The 18753-nt window shown below is 38.4% G+C and overlaps 1 protein-coding gene across 3 annotated transcripts in view; it reads left to right on the top strand.

Moving 5' to 3' along the window:
- LRP6 (LDL receptor related protein 6) overlaps positions 1-18753 on the top strand; it is a 179677-nt gene that overhangs the window by 140539 nt on the left and 20385 nt on the right. The window contains exons 18-23 of one of the 3 annotated variants that reach the window (XR_005529788.1): positions 5527-5763; positions 6433-6543; positions 11176-11406; positions 12709-12845; positions 13495-13592; positions 16356-18743. Coding sequence is in view for 2 of the 3 variants with exons in the window: in XM_039239926.1 (XP_039095857.1) it covers positions 5527-5763; positions 6433-6543; positions 11176-11406; positions 12709-12845; positions 13495-13592; positions 16356-16650 (1109 nt within the window). In the remaining variant the exon portion in view is untranslated. Of the gene's footprint in view, positions 1-5526; positions 5764-6432; positions 6544-11175; positions 11407-12708; positions 12846-13494; positions 13593-16355; positions 18751-18753 lie in introns of those variants that run through there. The other 2 variants (XM_039239926.1, XM_039239925.1) reach the window with 2 other exon arrangements.

Here is an 18753-nt window from a genome sequence, read left to right as displayed (position 1 = left end):
GGCAGTAAATTGCCCTTTCTCCTAACTTGATGAGTCATCTGTATTCCATTCATCTGCACTATGCTAGCCCTTTGGGTTATTCAGAGAGTGAATCCATCATGACAAGTAATAAATCTTGAGACTAAGGCAGAAGTGCCCTTATTGGGAGAAACTCATCTTGTGTATGAGTGTATTTCCCAATAATAAAGTAGCTTTTTTCACCCCAGAAAGTAACGAAATGAACTAATTCTAGCTCTTATATGCTCCATCTACTGAATTCTAGATTCTACCAGGTTTAGGTATCATTGCTGGGAATGTATCCAGTGAAAAGAATATTCTTTTATTCAGATCTATCAGTAGTTCCCTATTGTTTTTACTTATTTGCCTACCAAAAAAAATTTTTTTAAGGGATCACTATAATAACGGTGTAGTAAAAATGGTTCAATCACTCATGAGAGCATAACAAATTGGTACATTCCCTTGTCAAAGCATATTGTGGTAACATTAAATATCATAGTAATATTCACTCCCTTGATTCCGAAATAATCCTCTTGGGGATAATTCTAAATTAACTCAACTGAAAGAAAAAGACTATTCTTTCTCTACAGTGGCAGAAATGTGAAAGCAGTCTAATTTCTAAGGATAAGAAAATTAAGTAACTGAGTTTATATAGCTATTAAACATTTTGACAATAAGCTCAAATAAAAATGTAGCAAATTTGGCTCAAGTAGAAAAAAGAGTTAATGGTGTTTTCTGCTATGATAACAACTACTTAAATACACGTTTCTGTAAACAAAGATTGGTTTATACACTCAGAAAAATTGTTGATGAGATGGTATTATAAGAATATTTTATTCTTCTAACTTTACTTTTAAAAATAATTAACAGTGTATTTAGTAGCACCTGTGAGGCGCTCTGCCCTGCCTGCAAGAGATTTGAAGCTCTTTGAGATGGAGTGTATAGTTTAGTTGGGGAGATCAAATGTGTACACAGTACACTTTTACACAGTAAAAGTTAAGCTCTGGTACTTGAAATATCTTCCCCCCAGAATAACAAGTGTTACACAATAATGTGAATGTACTTACTGCCATTGAACCATATACTTTAAAATGGTTAAAATGGTAAACTTTGTTACATGTATTTTACCACAATAAAAAAAAATAGCAAGTGTTTCCATATCAAGGTGCTAGATTAGTAATACTCTAATAAGACAAATCTTAGAAATGCTTACCTTTATGTAATGATGACATAGGTAGAACTAAGTCAGAGATAACCATCTTCCATTTAGAAAATAAATGTCTTTTTAGGGGCGCCTGGGTGGCTCGGTTGGTTAAACGTCCGACTTTGGCTTGGGTCATGATCTCATGGTTCGTGAGTTCAAGCCCCGCCTCATGCTTTGTGGTGACAGCTTGGAGCCTGGAGCCTGCTTTGGATACTGTCTCCTTCTCTATCTGCCCCTTCCCTGCTCACACTCTGTCTCCCTCCCTCTCCTTCAAAAGTAAATAAACATTAAAAAAATTTTTTAAAGGAAATGTCTTTAAAAAGGCCTTTGATTTTTTTCTTCATATTAGTGATTATTTTCAATGTATGTATTTAAATTTTTTAAATGTTTGTATTACATTAATAGAGCATTTTAACAAATGGGTTACCAGCATTCAAGATATATCCAGTGTGTCATTAAGAAAAATACCCTGATGCCCTTTCCCAGCTGGCTCTCTTATAGAAGTAACCACTATTCTGATTTTTATACCCATAACTTAGCTTTATCTGTTCTTGTATTTTATATAAGGAATCATGATGTATGTATGCTTTTTGTATCTGATTCTCTTGGTTAATATTTTTGAGCTTCAGCCATATAGTGGAGTATATCAGTAGTTTTTTTCTTTTTTATTGCTTGGTGATGTTTCACTGTATAATATGCCAAAATATATTTATTCTCCTGTTGAGTGGCTTTTGATTGTTTTCATTTTTCTGTTCTTAAGAATAAAACTGTAGCCAGTGTTTGTATATAACATTTTTTTGTGGGGGTGCCTGGCTGGCTCGGTTGGTGTGATTCTTGATCTTAGAGTTGTGAGTTTAAGCCCCATGCTGCGTATAGGGATTACTTAAAATCTTATAAGAGTGTGTGTTATTTAACATTTATTATACACTGGAGGTAAATTCCTCTGCCTGACCCTAAGATGTGTTTTCATTTGTGCTGTCTTACCGATCCACCTCCTTCGGTATCTCACTTTATTTTTGTTCGGCTGCTTAGAGTTAATGATCACTGTTGTATGTTCTGTTCGGTTTTGCTTCTGTGAATTTACTTGTGGTGGTTCAGAGATGTGTTTCTCTTCTTGCATGCCATCCTAAATCTTATTTTTCAAGGAGCATCTTCTCATGATCTTTAAAACCTTCACCAGCCAGTATTGTTTCTCCATTCTCTGGATTGTAGCACTTGTTACTACAGTTTGCCTGACATACAGTTCAGAGTAATGTTTTGTTTCATATTCATTAGTCTCTTTCTTCCCAGCCCAGATTAAATTATAAGCTCTCTAAGGACATGGATCCTATTTACCTATTTTTATTCTCCACATGATCTAGTATAGTGCTGAATACATAATAGGCTCAAATTCCCTCTATAATTAATACTTCAAATTCCCCATGTAACATGTTCACCTGTAATTTGCAATATTCTCTACTTTAAAGTGTTTTGTTTGTTTGTTTATTTTGAGAGAGACAGAGACAGCATGAGTAGGTGAGAAACAGTAGAGGGGAGAGAGAGAATCCCAAGCAGGCTCTGAGCTGCCGGCACAGAGCCAGATGTGACGCTTAAACCCATGAAGCCGTGAGCTCATGACCTGAACCAAAACAAGAGTCAGACCCTTAACCGACTGAGCCACCGAGCTGCTGCCCCAGTATGCCCTACTTTAAAGATAAGAGGTTCTGATCCATAGTCATATTAATAAAGTTATGTTATGTAGAAAATTTACTAACAGGTTTTATCTATCTATCTATCTGTCTGTCTATCTATGTATCTTTAATGTTTTATTTATTTCTGTGTGAGAGAGAGAGTGTGAGCAGGGGAGGGTCAGAGAGAGAAGGAGATACAGAATCTGAAACAGCCTCCGGGCTCTGAGCTGTCAGCACAGAGCCCAACGCAGGGCTCGAACCCCCGAACTGTAGAATCATGACCTGAGCCGAAGTTGGACACTTAACCGACTGAGCCGCCCAGGCGCCCCAACAGACAAGTTTTTAAATGAAGTCCACAAAACTGCGATATAAAGGCAATGGGCTAAAACTAAAGAGGCTGTCCTTTTGGTCCAATCTTTTATTTTTAATTAACCCTTGTGTGTAGGAAGCACTATGACCTTGGGCAGCCACTTAGTCTCTCTGAGCCTCAGTTTCCTCATTTGCAAAATAAACAAATTGGGCTTGAATGGCAATTCTCAAAGTGGCATTAGCAACTTTTACATTCTTAAAAATCATCAAGGTCCTCAAACAGCTTTTGTTTGGGTTATGTTTATCTGTATTTACTGTAGTAGAATTTAAAATCAAGAACTTTAAAAAATATTTATTAAAAATAACAATAATAAACGCTTATGTTCTCAAGTTAAACTTGTTAAGAAAGTTTTAACTATCTTGGAGCCCCTGGGTGACTCAGTTGGGTAAGTGCCCAAGTCTTGATCTTGAGCAGTTTGTGCGTTCAAGCCCGGCATTGGGCTCTGCGCTGATGGTGTGGAGCCTGCTTAGGATTCTGTCTCTCCTCCTCTCTGCCCCTCGCCCGCTTGTGAGTGCTCTCTCTCTCTCTCAAGTAAATATTTAAAAATTATTTTAAAAAAGAAATAACAATATTTTTGGAAGCAAAATAATTTTAATGAAAGTGTGGCATTGTTTTTACATTTTGTATATCTCTTTAATGTTAGGCCAGATTCTCATGTCTACTTCTGCATTCAATCTGTTGTAATATGTAGTTTTGGTTGAAATATATGAGAAAATTTAGCCTCAAGTGTAGTTGGAAAACAGAGAACTATAATATTAGTCTTTTCAGATAATTATGCATATATCTTGAATTCTACACCAGATACTGACAAGTGGTAGTTTACTGCAGATTTAGTTGCAGTGTGGAATTGGAAACCATTATCTTCTCCGACTCTCTTAAATTAACCTCCACTGATCTGTTTTGTCCTCTCATTGGATATTTTACCCAGACCTGATTTTGTAACCTTACAGTGGTCATTTGGAAATACTAGAATTTCAACCGGAAATTCCCAGACCTTCACATTTTGATGAATTTCATTATACAATATAAAAAACCACATGTTTATATCACTACCAGTCTCATTAGAAAAACTTTTGGGACACCTGGGTGGCTCAGTCAGTTAAGTGTCTGACTTCAACTCAATCATGATCTCACAGTTTGTGGATTCAAGCCCTGCATCTGGCTCTCTGCTATCGGTGAGGAGTCCCCTTTGGATCCTCTGTCTGGTCTCTCTCTGCCCCTCCCTCATCCTCTCTCTTCTCTCTCCTTCTCAAAAATAAACATTAAAAAAAAACCAACCTTTTAAGTACTGGGAATCTGTCAAGCTTACCGTGTTAGATACAGATTCTCCAAAATTATAATTTCTGGTTGAAAGCTCCAGTGTTACATTATGCTTTAAAACTACAGTGTTCTGATTTGCCATGATTTTCCTTGAAGTAACAGGCTCACTGTTTCATTTTTTAAAAACTTCCTACCAAATACCCAAGTACAAATAACTGTAAGTTTGTTAGTTCTTTTAAATTAAAATTAAAATGGTGTTACATTTTGGGTTGAGTTTACAACTCAAAGTGCTTTCCCTGGAGAAATCCTCATACTTAGGTATGCAACGTGAGCTCTATTCATACTTTGCATTTTATCAAACACTATGAGGAGACAGCATGTTTTCAAAGAGTTGACTTTAATACAGTTAATATCTTTACGGAGTCATTAAGAACATTTAAAAATAAAACTGGCTTTTTTTAACTGTGAGTGTGTGGCTGTGTAGACTGTAATGCCTACTAGTACAGTTTGATCCCACTCCCTTGAATTTGCTAAGGTTCCAAGACTTTTATCCACCATTCCTTTTGTAACATCAGTGCAAATACAGTGAGAAAGGCAACTGGCATCTCAGTATTATTGTAAACGCTTTTGACCTTGTAGATCCCCTCCCCAGGAGTTCCTGGACCACTCTGAAAGTCTCAGCACTAGAAAACTTATGAATTTGAGCCTAACTTAAAATATTTGGAGGTTGGTAATTATAGTGATTATCCCTAAATTATGTGTGAGATTATAATGGACTGCAAATAATCCTACTTGAATTATAATATATGAGAATACTTCTGCCTTATAGTTTTGTAAGTTCGTGAATCTAAACATTATAGTGTAAAAATTGTATTTCTTCTCTGATTGATGGGATAGTTTACAAACTTTATATGTTAAAAAGTGTTTTGCATATGTTAATATTAAATGAGCTTCACTCAGGTGTGTTTGTACCTTTGTGTGACTATTATGTTTTTGTCACTCCCCTCCCCCTTGGTCATTTGAAGAGCCCCCAACATGTTCTCCTCAGCAGTTTACTTGTTTCACGGGAGAAATTGACTGTATCCCTGTGGCTTGGCGGTGTGATGGGTTTACTGAGTGTGAAGACCACAGTGACGAGCTCAACTGCCCCGTGTGCTCCGAGTCCCAGTTCCAGTGTGCCAGTGGGCAGTGTATCGATGGTGCCCTCCGATGCAACGGAGATGCAAACTGCCAGGATAAGTCCGACGAGAAGAACTGTGAAGGTATCGAGACGTCGTAGGGCCTGGCTGCCTTTTTTTCCCATTAATGTTCAGTTGTTTGAAATTCAGAGTATTGCTTTGGCTCAGTGGTAAATTTGGGTTTTATTTCAGGTACATTTGGCTTGATTATGTTGAAGTCTGGTAGCCTCTTCCAGATTATTGTTTTAATTCACTTAACATGCAAAAGGTACTACACTTTAGTAAGCTTTGCACACTGAGAAGTGAGGTCCAAAGATTAGACCTTCAGTATGTAAAGATAGTCCTTGTTTCCAGTGGACCCTAAAGTAGTGGATTAATTTATTATAATATAAAATAATTTCACACTTTCCTCTTTGCACCACTAACCTTTAACGTGGTAAAAACAAGCAAATAAATGCTCTAGATTTTTTTTAGTGTCTAGAAATTCATGTAGAAAAAATTCTTTAATTCCTAACAGAATTATTAATGAAAGATGCAATTTAATGTAGAGAACAAAATAGGAAATTTCCTGCAGGATTTCTTTTTCCACTTTTTTCTCTCTACCAATGGAAATCTCCAGAGAATAATTTTTAAGTTATATTTTAAAGTCTAATTGGTTTTTCATTTGTGCCCAGAAAGTGACTTTTGACTCTTGCCAGAGTTTCTCTTTACATGATAGTCAAAATAAGAAAACTGTTTGCATTTTTTTCCCAGTGCTTTGTTTAATTGACCAGTTCCGCTGTTCCAATGGTCAGTGCATTGGAAAACATAAGAAATGTGATCATAATGTGGATTGCAGTGACAAATCAGATGAACTGGATTGTTGTAAGTAGGACTAAAACCTTACATATTACTCTTCTGGGAGAATTTTTAAAATACTTTTTCCTTTTCTCTTTGGATGGGTTTCACTTACAATTAGTATTTCCTTATTAAGAAATAAGCATTAATGTTAAGCTAGTTACTTGTACCAGGATTTTTTATGCTTTGCTTTTAATAATTCCTTAAAGACCGTGGTTTTCTTATGCACAGAAATCTTCACAGAAACATTTAGGAAAGCACCAAAGAAGAATAAATATTATTTTGCCACAACGAGAGTTAGGAAATTCTCAGATGATTTAGATATGTAGAAACCCATTAGTGGCATAAGCTTGAGAGTTTCTAAACGTTAGCCCATGTTTATCATCTCTCATTTTTTTTCTGGACACATTTCCACCAGTTTCTCAGTGACCTTATTTTTTAAAAAATTTTTTTACATTTATTTATTTTTGAGAGAGTAAGACAGAGCATGAGCAGGGGAGGGGCAGAGAGAGAAGGAGACACAGAATCTGAAAAAGGCTCCAGGCTCTGAGCAAGCATTCAGCACAGAGCCCGACGCGGGGCTCGAACCCACAAACTGCGAGATCATGACCTGAGCCAAAGTTGGACTGAGCAACCCAGGCACCCCTCTCAGTGTCTTTAATGGCTTCCTTAAAGTGCAGCCTGAGGACACTTAGGCCAGCTTATACCCCTTAGGCCTGAAGACTCTAGGAAACATAACCCATAGTTTCTTCAGGGTTCATAACTATTGACCAGTGCCCTGACATAAAATATGTCCCAAATTGGTAAACTTAGTTCTGAATGGAATTCAGCATAAATCAGGTCTACCCTGTCAGACTGATTTAATGAAATTTAAATAAAATTCATTTTAAAACTCTATAGTCACTCTTTACTGAGCCTGGGTGGCTTAGTTGGTTATAAGCATCCAACTCTTAATCTCAGCTCAGGTCATGATTTCACAGTTTAATGAGTTCAAGTCCCATGTCGGGCTTTCTGCTGGCAACACAGAGCCTGCTTGGGATTCTTTCTCTCTTCCCTCTGTCCCTCCCCTGCTCTCTCTCCCTCTCTCTCAAACTAAACATTTAAAAAAAAACTTCTTTATTCATAATGAAGACTTTAAGCTGGTATTTTTAAATAATTCAAGTGGGATTCTTACTAAAGACTTTGAGAGCCTATTCATTTATTCAACAGACTTTTACTTTTACCTGCTGTATGCTGAGGGTTCATGGTTCCTGTACCAGGTATCTCGAAGTCCTCTATGGTTTGGAGGTTGTAGTAAGAATAGTGATTTTATTTATTTATTATTTTTTTTTTTTGAGCTTATTTATTTTGAGAGAGACAGAGACAGCATGAGTGGGGGAGAAGTAGAGAAGAAGGGAGAGAGCGAGACTCCCAAGCAGGCTCTGTGCCACCACCGTAGAGCCTAGTGCAGGGCCTGAACTCATGAAACCGTGAGATTGTGACCTGAGCTAAAGCCAAGAGTTGGACCCTTAACTGAGCCACCCAGGTACCCCAAGAATAGTGATTTTAAAGCCAGGTAGAGATGGATTTGAAATCTGGTCCCACCTCTTACCAGCAAATTATTTGTTGTTAAACTTTAGTTTCTTTATCTTTAAAAATCAAGATAATATTTATTTAGCCTGGTGGTTGTGAGAAAATTAATATATAGCTTGGCTCATAGTAGATACTGTTGGTAAAGGAGTGTGGTAAGTGATACTAAATCTGCTATTGTAGAGATCTGTACAAATAGTAGCACAAAACAGAGAGTGGTCAGATCTTCAGGAATAAAGATGGGGTTCATCAAGGAAGACCTCTTAGAAAAATGGTGCTTAAGATTGGGTGTTGATCAGTGAACAGTGTTAATTGTAAAGATAAGTGGAGAGACTGTATTCCAAGCAGAGAGAATATGCTATTCAGAAGCACAGTGAAATAGGCACCTCTGGGAAACCACATATAAATGGAATGCCAAAATGTAAGCTATGTCTTGAGGAGGGGTGTCAGCAAAAGAACATAAGTAAAGGTGAGATCATAGAAGACTTTACTTCTCTTCTAAAGAGCCTAGACAGTATCCAGAATAACGGAGAGCAATTGTCCAGCCTAAGGGAAGGACCTGCATGACTGTGTAATTGTGAAAGCTGTAAAAGCAGACGCATTGCCATTATAAGATTAGAGGCAGGTAATGATAAATTGGTTGCTTTCACACTTTTTTGGTCTCCTCAAGAGGAGTACAAAGATGGGGGTGCACACATAAACAAAAGTCATACTATAGTATCTACCTATATTATGTAGAACGTCTTCTGAAGTTTTCTGTTTTAAAATGCTTGTTGCAACCCACTAAATCTTTTTCACCATCTGATTACTTGGAGCCTGTAATTTAAATATTCTTAGGAGGCAATTGTAGTTCAGGCAGAAGATGGTTATCAAAATCAAGAGGAGCAGAGGTGGTGGAAAGGAGGGGATAGATTTCAGATTTATCTCAGAAATAAGAGTAAAAAGCATTTTGTAACCACTTGGATGTAGTTGATAAGTTTAGGTGAACTCACAGGTATCTCATTATCTCATTGAGTGACTGGAGTCTTTAACTAGAATATATAGCAGGGACTGAAAATTGAAGGACCATTCCATATCTTGTCTCAGATGCAATGTTTGCCTGATACAGGTTTTTTATTAATTTTTAAAATTTAATTTAAATGCCTTTGATTTGCCACAGGTGCCAGCATTTATTTATGATCTGCTTTACCCCTAGAACCTAGGAAACATGTCAAATATTGGCAAAGATGATTGCAGTGTAGATAGGTTGCTTCAAAGTTGCTGATGAGAGACCCCATTGAAGCTCTTCAGGAAGTTGTTGTTGATTGTACGGGTCTGTAGCTCAGGAGAGAGATTTGGCCTCTACTATTAAAGATAATTAAAGTGGGGGGCACCTAGGTGGCTCAGTCAGTTAAGCATCCAACTTCGGCTCAGGTCATGATCTCGTGGTTCTGGGTTCGAGCCCCGCGTCGGGCTCTGTGCTAACAGCTCAGAGCCTGGGGCCTGCTTCAGATTCTGTGTCTCCCTCTCTCTCTACCCCTCCTGTTCATCTCGGTCTCTCTCTGACTCTCAAAAATGAATAAATGTTAAAAAAAAAAAAAAGAAGATAAAGCTGAAGCAGTGGATGAAGTCTCTCAGGGAGAGTTACGTAGAGGAGGAAAATAGTAGAAGATAGAAGGACTCTGGAGAGCACCTAAGAGACAGTAAAGTTAAGAGAGTGGTATCTTGGAAGAATACTGTTGAGACCTATTTGAGAAGAAAACAAGAGCCAGCAGTACTGAATGTTTAGAGAGGTCACTAAGATGAAGAGTTAGTGAAAATGGCAAATAGGAGAACTGTGACTTTTGCCAGACTAGTTTCTCTGTGGCGGTAAAGATAGGAGATTTGATTTCTGTGAGTTAGGATGTGACCCAGAGTCTAAGAATTGGACATCGTGAAGATGAACTGTTGTGTCTGGAAGCTTGGCATTAGCAAGCAGTGCCCGTGCACTGGAAAGGAGTAAGATACATGGCTGCCCACAGGATTAGGAACATCTGTACCCGAGAGTCCACAACAAAAGATGTAACTGGCAGCCCATGCATAATTTGTAATTTAATGATACCATTTTCTTTCATTTCTTTGATTTACTCCCTTAGAGGCTGAATTTAGCTATGTGGGTGGGAGATGAAGGTAAAATGAAGCAGCAGGAAGGTGTTTTAAAGATCTACAGTTGCGAGATACAGTCTGACTACTCAGAATGGAAGGATTTTCCTTCTCAATAGAAGAGTAACACTCTAAATATGCTGAGGCCTTTTGCTTTTTCTCTTTACCTGTAATATTGATGCCACCTGCTTCTGCAGCCTCAGATAGCTCAGGGATCTGGTGAAGGTGAATGCCATGGGCAGGGTCTTCCTCTGGTTCTCTCATGCTCTGGCTTTTCTAAGTCCTCATGCACTCAGGTACCAGAGTCCTTATGTTTCTTGCCCTCAGGCAACAGGACTTACCCTGAAGGCACCAGCGTATTGGGCCTGAGAGCTAATGCTGGTCTTTAGCTTCTAGTCTCCCTTCACCAGGCCTGTATGTCACTTTTCAAACCTAAAATCAAGCTCAGTGCTGCTGTTGGCTTCTTCATTATTCCAGGTAAAACATTCGATTGACTTTGTTAGGTATATCCCTTTTGGCCCTAAAATTTTCTCTGAAATTCCAAAATAACCATGTTATTTTATGATATACAAAATAAAGTAGTAGGATGGGGCGCCTGGATGGCTCACTTGGAGGGGCGTGTGACTCTTGATCTCAGGGTTGGGAGTTTGAGCCCCATGTTGGGTGTAGAGATTATTTTTTAAAATTAATAATTTAATTTAATTTAAAAATAAAGTAGGATGAATTTTAACTGTCTCTGTATTTATAGCTTAAGAATTAAGTATGATTCATTTACATCTTTGTTTTTATCAGTTTACAGATCTACTTCTCAGTGTATTATTTTATTTCTGTCTTCACTTAAGGATGGTTCATTTTGATTTTGAGTGGTATTTATATACCCATAAAGCATGGTGTACATATGTTCATAATAACTATTCTGAGTCTGCAGTTGTTTCTCCATTTTATAACTGGACTGCATTCTCATTTTAGATCCAACTGAGGAACCAGCTCCACAGGCCACCAATACAGTTGGCTCAGTTATTGGAGTAATTGTCACCATTTTTGTGTCTGGAACCATATACTTCATCTGCCAGAGAATGTTGTGTCCACGTATGAAGGGAGATGGGGAAACCATGACTAATGACTATGTCGTTCATGGACCAGCTTCTGTGCCTCTTGGTTATGTGCCACACCCAAGTTCTTTGTCAGGATCTCTTCCAGGTGAGCTAAGACTGATGGACTGAGAGTCAAGTCTTGGGTCCTGGCAAGATTCCCAAGTTTCCTTTATAGTAAAGGGATACTGCCTAGAGTCGGTTTCAAACTAGACTCCTTTGGGTTTAAAAAATTATAAGAACAAATATTTTCTTTTACTTTTAGCACTGTCTCTCTGTACAGAAGATCTTAGATCTTAGTAGAAATTGTCCAAAAAATATAAAGCAAATACATATACACGCATTTATATGTACTGACTGCATTTACTACATGTACTACATATACTGCATTTCTGCATGTACTCTACTGAAAGTGAAAAGCTAGACATTTGGTAAAGAGTCATAAACCATAGTTCCTTTAGGTGCACTATCAAGGGACCTCAGTGCTACTGAGGCCAGGAATTGAAGGTGCAAAAAAACAGATTAAGATTACTTTTCAGCAAACAAAGATTTGGAAATAGCTGGGTTGATAGCAGGGAGGGTTATATTATGTTATGGGGTTTGTTTTGGCATAGCCAAGTAGCCAGAAATTCTACGTACTTGAGTAGACTGTATTGCTCTAGAGAAGTACAGCTTTCTTTTCCGTGCTTTCTGGTGCCCATAGTGAAAGTAAGCCCTCCCCGCCCCTTTTTTTAAATGAATATGGAGAAGGAAGTATCAGGCAAAAGCTCTCAGAAAATAAGAACTTATTCTGGGTATAACTCTAAGTAAACAGATAGGATTTGAAACTGTTAATGATCATGATTCCTTGTTTTGCTGTACCTGTTTTCAGTTACTGGAGTGTGGGAAGTCACTTGGGAAAAATAGAATTTCTTCATTAGCATTGGTGGCTGTGATTCCAACAACATTTGCGTACATTAGATGAAAAAGTAATCTCCCATACTTTGTATTCATGCCCTTAAAAGTGGATTTAGTTTCCTTTTGAGTAAAACTATTGTTTAATCTGCTCTGCTTCACAACCTCCACTCTCCGTAGGCCTTTTCTTCCACAAATCCTCGAAGGTTGAAAACTTCTTATTTTGAAGAGCTCTGTTTCTATCCTTGTGGGGAAAGGATGGGAGCTATTGTTGGCCTTGTTGTAGACCGGCTCTCAGTGGACGTGTTCACTTCTAGAGAACATTCGTTTCCCTTCCCCACTGAGTATTTCCAATTACTTTAGGAAAAGAGAGCACAGATTGTTTTAAAATCAGACCATTTGTATTTGTAATTTGTAATTGTATTTGTAATCCTACTATTAAATAAAAATATTTTATGCATAGAAATAATTTGTATAGATCTTAATCATCTTCAGTATTTATCCTCCTTCATTTTAGGAATGTCTCGAGGTAAATCAATGATCAGCTCCCTCAGTATCATGGGGGGAAGCAGTGGACCCCCTTATGACCGAGCTCATGTCACAGGAGCATCATCGAGTAGTTCTTCAAGCACCAAAGGCACTTACTTCCCTGCAGTAAGCAGTCTGTTTTCCTTCGTTTCACTTTGAATGCTGAGATAAATAGGATCCTAGATTTTTAACTTCCTTAAATGCAGGTGCTCAGTGATGGGAACCTAAAAAGGTGTTTGGTGTACAATTTAGGCACATAGGCTCGTAGGAAGGGTTTGCTACCACCATGCCAACACTTCTAAGTCTTTAAGTTGACTGTGTAGTAACCAGCATATTTGAAAGCACTAGACAGTAATTTTATATTTTGGGTAAAAGTAGAACTACTGAATTGTATCTCCTGACAGGCTTAGGACGACCTTCATTCTATGACCTCCCAAAAAGGAAGCACACATGTTATTTCTCCTAAGTCAGTAATTTTTCTCTAAACATTTATAATTTTAAAAAATCAGAGCTTGTTGTGCTGAACTTAAACCAGTGACTTACAGTATAGATTTTCTGCTTATCACCTTGCACCGTTTAGCCGTGATGAAATTGTGTCTTAGGGAGTGAAGAGCCCCACTCCTGAAGCATTGTTTGAGGTCAGTTCTTAGAAAGATTGTGCTAACGTATAATGGAAAGGAATACAGATGAAGGAGGAGACTGTAAAGAAAGTCTAATGGTCTTTATCTGGCATAGACTATTGTTATTTTAATAATTTAATTATTTTTCTAATTAGATTTTGAACCCTCCGCCATCCCCAGCCACAGAGCGATCACATTACACTATGGAATTTGGTTATTCTTCAAATAGTCCTTCCACTCATAGGTCCTACAGGTAAGATACGTGGAAGTATTTATTAGAAGAAAGAAGTAGTGGGTTTGATGTGGCCCTGCATAAACAGATGATGGTCACTGAGAGAGACTAGGCATCTTGCCTTCATAATGCTGATGTCCCTACTGCACATCCTCTTCTTTCGGGCATTATACATTTTTTTAAAGAGAGTCACAAATGCTGACTTTTAAAGTAGTAAAGTAGAGTCAGCCCCCAGTGCTTTGGCAGTAGTCTCAGGAAAAGTTACCCACCAAAATAACTGATTTCAAAATGGGTTACAGGTCAGGTTAGGTTTGATTGGTGGCCTGGGAATGGAATATTGGCATAGGACTGGGGTTCAGAGAGTTGTGAGAGCTGTGAAATAGCAGGGGTGCCAGGAGCACAGAATTTGAGAGAAGTTGAGAGAAGCTTAAGTTCAGCCCTTGCTTCACATACTTTATTACCATCTGGAATGAAAAATTCCTCATAAAGTTGCCTGGAATAAATCATAACTCACTAAAATAAATGAAATCTATTTGCAAGACACAAGGGTTGGAAAATGTTGCCCTTGTGCTGATGTGAGTCCATAGAGCGTGTTGAGCAGGAGGGCGGGTGTCTGTGCCCTTACTCTTCCAGCTTCCAGGGGCCGCCAGGAGCCAGCAGCGGGGGCCCTGTGACCCTAGGGCTGTGTTTATCGTGTCCCTCAGGCGCCTGTTATCTTCTCCATAAGGGGTTTCCTAGGCTTCCAGTCAAATTGCCCTGATAAGACCATACAGTTAGATAGAAATCAGGTGAAACTGTTGACACTAGTTACTCAGAATTCCCATTTCAGTTTATACATAAGGCTAAGACAGGCTCAATTCCAAACTGATGTTTTATTGTAAATTGCTTTCCTTGCCACTAGTTTGTTCTAAAAAGCCAAAAGAGAAAGCAGAAACCTCAAAACTGAAAAGACAAAATGAAAGACCCCCAAATTTTTATTTTTAATTTCTTTAAATTGAATAAAACATTGTTTCATTAAAATGAACATAATTACATCAAAAACATTTCTTATATGACCATTTCCCACGTCTCAAGTTCAGTTTCTTTCTTCTGAGCCACACTTTCACGTTTGTTGAGATTCTTGTCTAAACTGGAATGTAAAAGAATTTTGTTGATTTGAAATTTTGTTGATCTGATTTACTTTTTCCCCTAGATTTTAATTATTTGTTTATTTTACATGAAAATGGAAATGTTGGGCCCTTTAAATGTTGAGCCGCGAAATTTCATCAAAGCTCAAACCTGGTTGGACAGAAAGCTAAAACGGAAAAAGTGCTAGTAGCCTCCTGTCAATATTGGCGGGAAAACCGCTTGAGAACCTGCTCAGCAAGTCGTGTGACTTGTGGCCCTTCGGTGCCCATTTGTTTTGAGGCAAAAGCCTGGGTCCCGGCGGATAGTTTCCATGTCTGGATGGAATCTTATGGCCCACTTGTAGCACTAGGTGTTTTGTGGGTTGTTACCTCAGCTTTACATGTGCTCTTGCCCCTCTTTGTCACTTTGGTGACAGTATATGAAGAAGCCTTGATTGGGACAAATATGAAACAAGACCAGCTCTACTCTATCTAGAATATAAACACTGTATGAAATTACAGATAGAGGTGGAAATGATAGAAAAGCTAGCACTTTGAAGTTAGCTCTTCCTTTCACCAGTGTGTTCGTCTCTTTTCAATGCCTTTTTTATTAGTTAGCCATGCTGCAAACTCGATGAACTTGAAAAGGTAGAACAACAAGAAATAAATTAGATCTCTGAAATACACATTAGAAATTACACTGGTCCTATGTGCATATTTAGAATTTATCATTTTGTTGTTGAGACAGTGTGCTTATCTGTACATAGGGGATTGAAACTCTTTCCCCCAAACCACAGCACTTCCCCTTTGCTGATAGTAACAGTAATGGGATAGATATGCCCCTTGGGCCGTCTACCAGAGTTCAGCCTGGCTTGCACAATATTTGAGTTTTAAAGAGGGAATGAAGTCATCAGACATCATTAAATTATTCGTCAGGCAAATTATGTAGAGCAATTAAGGACTGTTGAAGGAATCCTGACATGTTGGAGTGTAGTGTAACATATGTAGGGGCCCGTTCTGCTCACAGACTGCGGCACAGCAGGAGCTGGTGAGGTCCGTCCACTGTGTGGGCTAAATGCAAACTAGAGAACAGAGTATCCAGTGATGATCATTAAGTATAGCTTTGAATATATTCTGTCATACGATTTAACTTAAAGATGTAAGAACACATGCAGAGGCTAGCTTGAGTTTACCTCTGCCTTCCCACCCTATCCATTTTTAAATGGCCCTACTACCATTTTATTTGCTGATAGGAAATATATACTATCTTCTTTCTTTAATTTGCCATTGAAAATTGCCTCCTGGTCTGTACAAATTTAAATTGTAGTAGCGTATTGGGGCGCGTGGGTGGCCCAGTCGTTTAAAGGTCTGACTTCGGTTTGGGTCATGATCTCACAGTTCGTGGGTTCGAGCCCCGCATCGGACTCTGTGCTGACAGCGCAGAGCCTGGAGCCTGCTGTGAGTTCTGTGTCTCCCTCTCTGTCTCTCTCCCCTTCTGTCGCTCATGCTCTGTCTCTGTCTCTCAAAAATAAATACGTGTTAAAAAAATTTTTAAATTATAGTAGCATATTATCTTCTCAGTGAAGTTTACATCTAATATTTCTATATTCTGATAGGGAAGAAACTGCTTTTCTATAAAACTAAATATCTGCTTCTTTTGGTTTTCTTCCTCTACCAGCTACAGGCCATATAGCTACCGGCACTTTGCACCCCCTACCACACCCTGCAGCACAGATGTCTGTGACAGTGACTATGCTCCCAGCCGGAGAATGACCTCCGTGGCAACGGCCAAGGGCTACACTAGTGACTTGAACTATGACTCAGAGCCTGTGCCCCCGCCTCCCACCCCCCGAAGCCAGTACTTGTCAGCAGAAGAGAACTATGAAAGCTGCCCACCCTCTCCATACACAGAGAGGAGCTACTCTCATCACCTCTACCCTCCGCCCCCCTCCCCCTGCACAGACTCCTCCTGAGGAGGGGCCCTCCTCCTCTGACTGCCTCCAACGCAAAAATGTAAATACAAATCTGGTTGAGATCTGGAGGGGGGGAGGGAGCTACTAGAGAAAGATGAGGCAGACCATGTACAGTTAAAAATTATAAATGGGGTAGGGAATACTGGAGATATTTGTACAGAAGAAAAGGATATTTATATATTTTCTTAAAACAGCAGATTTGCTGCTTGTGCCATAAAAATTTGTATAAAAAATAAATTTGTACTAAAAGTTTTATTTTTGCAAACTAAATACACTAAGCATGCCTTAAACCCAGTGAAGTGACTGAGTACAAAGGAAACAGGAATATTAAAGGCATCACTGACCAGGAATGTCTGGGATTTATTATACCAAAAATAAAGAGAGAGAAAAAGAGAAGAAGAAGAAGAAAAATTTAAGTCCATCTCAGAGCAGCAAACCATAGATACTTGGAAGTAGCCAAATAGCCTTCATGTTAACTAACATTTGAGGGCCAGTAAGTTTAGGAAATCACAAAAGGAAAAAAAGTATTAAAACTAACTTTGGACAAAGGGCTTTATTTTCTCTAGGAGTCCAATTATTTTAGTGAGGAAAATAGGTCTTTATAAAAATCCCTTGTGAGCATTGCTGTTGTAGGAGATGAGCTGTCCGGTAAGCCGGTGTGGGGCTCTGTGTGTGCAAGTCTTCTGTCTCTACCTTAGCTCACGGCCTCTGTCAGAAGAATTCATTTTTTTCTCTGGGTGTTTTTACCTTGCTTCCTCCCCAAGCAGCTCTGTAGGCCATTTTGCCAAGATATCACAATTTATTTGAAGAAGCTTTTTACCTGAAGATTGATAAAATGGAATTTTCTAAATTAAGGTTTCATTTTAATATTTCTACTAGCTCTGTTCCTCTGTAGGCTTAGCTCTTCAATTTGACTGCTGTTTTTGCATAATGATCAAAGGTTAGACATATTACTGCTCCTCTTCCAAGATTGTTTTAATGCTCATTAAAATATATTTTTACAACACATAGGCAATGTTTAAGAATTACAAATTTAACCATTATGTTTTGTTGTAAATTAATCATATATCCTTGCAGTACTTTCAGCATATAATACCACAATATGAAATCATTTATATATATATATATATATTTTTTTTTTTTCCTAGTAACACATTTAAATATGTTCTGGTTAGAGACAATCTATTTAAAAAGAGAATTTTTTGGTTATCATTAGGTTTTCCCTTTATTAACTGTTTGTGACATTTTCATGTTCTTTAGGCCAATTTTTCTGAGTGATGTCTACATATGTACCTCTTTTAATGTGTGACGTGACTTTAATATCTTCCTGTTACCCAATGTGAATGTTAGATTGTTTTCAAATTATCCACAAATTATTCTTATAATCACCTCTTTATATATTTTTGTGTGTTCTCTCTTATCCTGTTATGGATTAAGATGATTTAACACATTTAACAATAGGGATTGAATGAGAAGGCCAGCCATTCACTTCTCAGCTGTCAGAATTCAGGTGGAGGGGAGTAATGGAAGGCTCTTAGTCGTCGGCTGACCTGCGTGGCTCCGGTGCTGCTGACGTGTGGGATGATTCTAGCACTGCTCTGCCGCCTTGCCAGGAGTTAGTTTCCTGCTTTTTACATGTTTCCAGCACTTCTCTGCTAAAACAGAATGTGTTTTTAAACTAATATATTTTTACCTTAACAGATGTTGGTCAGTCAGTTATTTGAATGATTTCGTTTTTTTTTAATTCTGTCTTGCTGAGGCCTCTCTGGATTTCAGGGCCCAGGAGAAAAACCATGGAAGAAAAGATTCAGAATTTTGGCAGGGGTGAGGTAACGTTTTAAGCAATTAAAAATACCTAAGGAAGCTTTTTGAAGAGAAAAAAGTAGTGGTTTCAGAATAATGCTTAGATTGTGGAGGGCACCTTCTGTGAATCAAGTGCCCTTGATTTTGCGTATAAATAACTGGTGATCCATCAGCGTTCTGCATTAACTCTTCCTGTCGGTGGAACAAAGTGCTCACAGTCTAACAGAATGGATACTTGGAGTTGCATTCTGTGACACGGGGGCCTCTGACGCCTAAATGAAGATGGAAAGGTTAGCAATA

Source organism: Hyaena hyaena, unplaced genomic scaffold (assembly GCF_003009895.1).
Source record: "Hyaena hyaena isolate Hyena2069 unplaced genomic scaffold, ASM300989v1 scaffold_164, whole genome shotgun sequence".
NCBI classification, from domain to species: domain Eukaryota; kingdom Metazoa; phylum Chordata; class Mammalia; order Carnivora; family Hyaenidae; genus Hyaena; species Hyaena hyaena.
Note: the sequence above shows the minus strand (reverse complement) of the source record. Positions and strands in the feature narration are given on the sequence as shown.